The sequence below is a fragment of the Humulus lupulus genome, chromosome 5 (assembly GCF_963169125.1).
Source record: "Humulus lupulus chromosome 5, drHumLupu1.1, whole genome shotgun sequence".
In the NCBI taxonomy this organism is placed as follows: Eukaryota; Viridiplantae; Streptophyta; class Magnoliopsida; order Rosales; family Cannabaceae; genus Humulus; species Humulus lupulus.
This window is the reverse complement of record NC_084797.1, coordinates 44,624,543-44,629,506: the sequence shown is the minus strand read 5'-3', so window position 1 is coordinate 44,629,506 and position 4,964 is coordinate 44,624,543. Positions and strand designations below refer to the sequence as shown.

Sequence of the window (4,964 nt, the reverse complement as noted above, 5' to 3'; positions counted from 1 at the left end):
TTGCCGCAAAGAAAAAAGATTAGGTATTTATCTTTAACATATATTGAACATTGGGTATTTTTGCCATAAAAATAAAAGATTAGGTATTTAACTGTAACAAGTGTAAAACGTTGGGTATTTATGTCGCAAATACCCCTTTATTAATTTCCATCTCAAATCAAACATTTATTGCAATACGGTTCAACTTAGTTTTGACCTCATATTTGGTCTTGAATTCTTAACCAATTGTCAAATCTGACTCATCTGGGAAACTAAATGTTTCTTCACTAGTGACTTGATTTTGCTCCTTGTAGTGGTCCAACGAATCATAGCAGTTGAGTGGGTCAATGTGATTTGGAGTTCGAGATGATAATGTTGTGCTTTTGTTAAGAAGGTCGACAAATTTCCAACCTAGATTTAACACCGCTTTCGCTAGGTGCTTTTAAAGTAGAATTCACGGTCAAAGTAATCATCTACTAAACTTTGTTCATTTTCTTTTGTGCAACATTCAACTTCCCTGTTACATATTTCTCTCTTAATGAGCTACCACGTAGTGCAACTCTACGATTGTTCTCCTCACAGTCCAAAAGATAAGCTGCAAGACATTCATCCCCTCGTAAGATGAATGGTGCATATTTTCTCCCACAATGATGGGTAAGTAACTTATTTCAATTCGATGTCATTTTGATTCACCCCAATCTTCTTATACAGTTTCTCCAATAACACATCAAAAGTAATATTGAAGTCATCAACAATGATAGATATAACTTCATTATTTTTTGGTGACCATTTATACAACCCTTGGTCATCCTTTCATTCCCCTTGATATTAAAAATAGATTACCACTAGAGTCATTCATGTAATGAAAATTATTATTAATACTAAAAATATTAGAAAATATATTTGATGTTAAATTTATAATTAACAAGTTTAAATATTGAAAATATGAATCTCAACCAGTTGAGCTCCACTAGTATCTCAACCAACTATAGAAAAGCAACAACTGAGTTCTACCATTATCTCGAATATCTCTACCTAGTTGAGTTTGATTGTACCAAGTCTAGACCTAAGCAATATCATCTTCTTCAAGGGTTTCACTTTACAAAATTACTATTTTCAACTCAAAAACCACGAAATGGTAATGATATGGCTAGCATTATAATTTTATTGTTATTTTACCACATATTTAGGAAGAATCAAACTTATAAGCAAATAAAATGTAAATATTTAGTTCTACCATTGAAATAAAAAAAGATTAAGAATTTAAAATACTAATCTCAACCAAGTCTAGTTGAGCTCATCTATTATCTTAACCAACGATAATTGAATAACAATTGAGCTCTACTAGTATCACAACCATGTTCGGTCTAGCTCTAGTGGAACTATCATCTCGACTAAACCTTGTTGAGCTCAATTGTATATAGTCGAGACCTATGATCATCTTCTTCGCGAGTTTCACTTTGCAAAATCTCCATTTTCAACTCAAAAACAACAAAATGGTAATTATATGGCTAACATGTTACTCTTATTGTTATTTTTACCACATATATATAGAGAAAAAAAAAACATCTAAGCCAACAAAATACAACTTTCTTTGTTTTCACATTCAAGTAAAAAAAATTTTAAAAAATTATATTTTTCATTTACTTACCTTATGTAATTACTTTTTTTCAACAATGTCACTGAAATTGATACGTAAGTGTTATACATATTTGCAGAGATTTGATAGGATTTGGAGATATTTTGAAGAAGAAATAGCGGATGGAGAACAAAAGGATGAACAAGTTCATTTTATAAAAGGAAGAGGTTAGTGTAGCTAAATTTTGAAAGATGAAATATTATATAGTTAATATAAAAACTTTTTAAAGTCATATCGCTCAAAAATGGAAAGAGATCTAAGGCTATGGTAGAAGCTTTTGTAAGGCTTTATAAGGAAGGCATTATTTGCAAGTAAGACCTAACATAAAATAAATTTATCCATTTATTTGTAAAAACGAATTTCATATAGTGATTTGAAATTTGTGTTTATTTATTATTCACCGTATGACGGTAATCTGCAATGTCTACATGTTGATTTATTTTCTTGTGTGTGCTTATGTATTCATATGTATATATCTCTTCTATATAATAAGTGTGTAGATAACAGAAATTCTTGGTTTTAATGGTTTTTTATTTTCTTATTGTTAACTTTAACGGAATATTCTTATATTTGACAGAATATTCTTATATTTAACAGTAATTTGTAAACACTTAAACTTAAATAAAATAAAATAAATAATTAAAAAAATTAAAATCATATATTTTTTTAGATATTTTATAATGATAATTATTTAAAAAATAATAAAATCATATATTTTATAACTTAAATAAAATTTAATTAAATTTAAACTCACTTATTAGAATAATATCATATTAAACATATAATATAATCTATTGTGAATTAGCAACAAATTACTTTTTTTTTTTTACAACTAACAAGAAACTTAAATTTAAAATCCACATATAATATTTAATATTACATTAACATATAAATATAATCTCTTGTTACTCCCGAATTCAAAAACTAAAACAAACATAAACTTAAACAAAAATAAATAAATTATTTAATTAAAATAGGATATTTATTTCAAAATTTATATAACATTAATATAAATTTTAAAAAAATAATTAATAAATTCTATAAATAAAAATAAATAAAGGTGCATATTCCACGTTGCTTGTATCTAGTATATATATATATATATATTTGCATTTTGACTGTTTCAGTTGTAAACTATTAGACTATTGTGTCACACATGGAATAAGTGTAAGAATATTGAACCATTAATAAGAACATGTGTAACTCCACTAATTACCAATTGGTTTTTAGATGGAGCCTCATGATTCTTGTTATGGTATCAAGAGCCAATTCCCTAGCGGGCATTCGATCCACACCGATCCAAAAGAGTGAGTCAAGCCGCAAGAGATCCGCATAGTGCAAAAAGACACTTCAGATCTGAGATTCGCATAGTGCAAAAAGACACTTGAGATCCAAAAAAAAAAAAATAAGCGAGCTAAAAAAAAATAGGCCACTTGTGATCAGGTGATTCAAGATTGGTGAGCAAAAAATTGCCACAATCTTGAGGGGGATATTAGACTATTGTGTCCCACATGGAATAAGTGTAAGAATATAGAACCATTAATAAGAACATGTGTAACTCCACTAATTACCAATTGGATTTTAGATGGAGCCTCATGATTCTTGTCATAAACACACTAATACCTTTAATCCATTTATTTGTTTTGCTTTAATTTGTTTGGTATCCTGCTAATATTTATCACCGTTTCCTTGCTTTTGTTGGAATATTTGCCTAGTAAATTGGGATTGTACTTTGCGAACAACAATATCCAATCTTGAGGTATTCGTTTTCTACATTTAAGGATTTTTCTTTCTTTATTAGGTTGAATATGAGGATATTAAAGAATGGACACTGCAAAAGATTCCAGGATATGAGAAGCCTGTTGAAATTGATGTTCTGACTTCATTTTCTTATCCTCTGGAAGAAAAACATCTTGGTGAGATTGTTGTGGCCACAACTAGGGTGGAAACTATGCTTGGTGATACAGCTGTTGCTGTACATCTTGATGACGAAAGGTGTCGTCATCTTCATGGAAAATTTGTTATCCATCCATATAATATGCGATGGCATTCTTGTTGAACCAAAGTTTGGAACTGGTGCGGTGAAGGTATACACTATTTTATGCTAAACATACTTGCATAAATTTGTTTACATTTTACTCTTCAGACCCAGAAAGGAAGTATGACCTTTTCCCTCTTGCATCTGCAGATTACTCCAGGCTCATGATCCTAATTATTTTGAGTTTGGGAAATGCCATAGTCTTGAGTTTATCAATATTCTTGCTGATAATGGGAAAATAAACAGCAATGGTGGTTCAGAATTTGCTGGGATGCCACGTTTCATGGCCCTGGAGGCAATTACTGAAGCATTGAAAACAGAGGTACTTATATGTTATATTGTGTCTATTAGTTAAGTTCAATGTTACTGAGACCTTAGAAAATTCTAATTTTACATAGCTTAATGATACCTATTAAGTAATAACTAATGTAGGACACTCATCATTAGTAACATTCATGGCTGAGGCTGAGGCTGAGGCTGAGGCTGAGGTTGCGGCTGCTTATTCAATAATACTGCTACTGTCATTGTTTGCCCCAATATCATGTCTTGTATTATATGAAGCTTAATAAATACTTAAAGCAAAAAATCTTGTTGTATCGCTTCTCAAAATTTGCTCTAATTTGAGGCTTCTTCTGATAAGTTAGTTAGTTTATTTTTACTTGCCTTATGTTGTTTATATTTACAATGTGTACATTCAACATATTAGCTTAGGTTGTGAGTCCAAGTTCAGTGTTTTTGTTGATCCTTGTAGATATAAGGGTATATTTGCATAGTTGTACTTCAGTCTTTTATTAGGCATATATTAAATATTACACTGACATGTCATTCTCCTTACATTTAGGGTCTGTATAAAGAAGCTAAAACATCTTAAATGTGTCTCAACAATTGTTCTAGGAGCAATAATGTTGTAACATCTGATAAAGCCTCAATGGTATGCCGATTGTGGTGGCATGGCAAACGAATCTCTGGATGATGAAAACAGAAAGGATGTGTTCATTCCAAAGTAGTATATTGCGGAATGGAAGAGGTTGGTTGTTTATGTTGTCTTTCTTTTTGCTTAAGAAGTTTAGATTTGTCTGTCAAGAAAAGTAATCCATTTCTCTTATTGGCAAAGAAAATGATTTTGATAGACACTTCCTGCAATTTTGGGTTAGTACATAGCTAGAAACAAGAGATAATTGAGAAAATACCAATCAGTTTGTATTGAAATTGGTCAGGAATTCGAGAGCCTACCTCTCTCCAAACACTACAGTGTAGTTAATTCTCCACACCCCTCTCTAACTCACTAACCAATCTTATTCTAATACT

The 4,964-nt window shown here is 30.4% G+C and overlaps 1 protein-coding gene across 1 annotated transcript; it reads left to right on the top strand.

Annotated features, from left to right (window-relative positions):
- The first annotated feature begins 1,655 nt into the window (after positions 1-1,655).
- On the top strand, positions 1,656-4,103 carry LOC133779095 (valine--tRNA ligase, mitochondrial 1-like). The gene is made up of 5 exons (XM_062219093.1): positions 1,656-1,785; positions 3,334-3,377; positions 3,420-3,664; positions 3,903-3,978; positions 4,089-4,103. Exons 1-5 carry the CDS (start codon positions 1,656-1,658, stop codon positions 4,101-4,103), a joined length of 510 nt encoding a protein of 169 aa, XP_062075077.1.
- Positions 4,104-4,964: the final 861 nt, after the last annotated feature.

What these genes read in the sequence shown, in the direction of transcription:
- LOC133779095 (XM_062219093.1), top strand. Translation starts at nt 1,656, where the DNA reads ATGTCACTGAAATTGATACGTAAGTGTTATACATATTTGCAGAGATTT. An exon ending in TCATTTTATAAAAGGAAGAG is followed by an intron (nt 1,786 to 3,333) that starts GTTAGTGTAGCT and finishes ATATTTGCCTAG; the next exon opens with TAAATTGGGATTGTACTTTG. An exon ending in CAACAATATCCAATCTTGAG is followed by an intron (nt 3,378 to 3,419) that starts GTATTCGTTTTC and finishes TTTCTTTATTAG; the next exon opens with GTTGAATATGAGGATATTAA.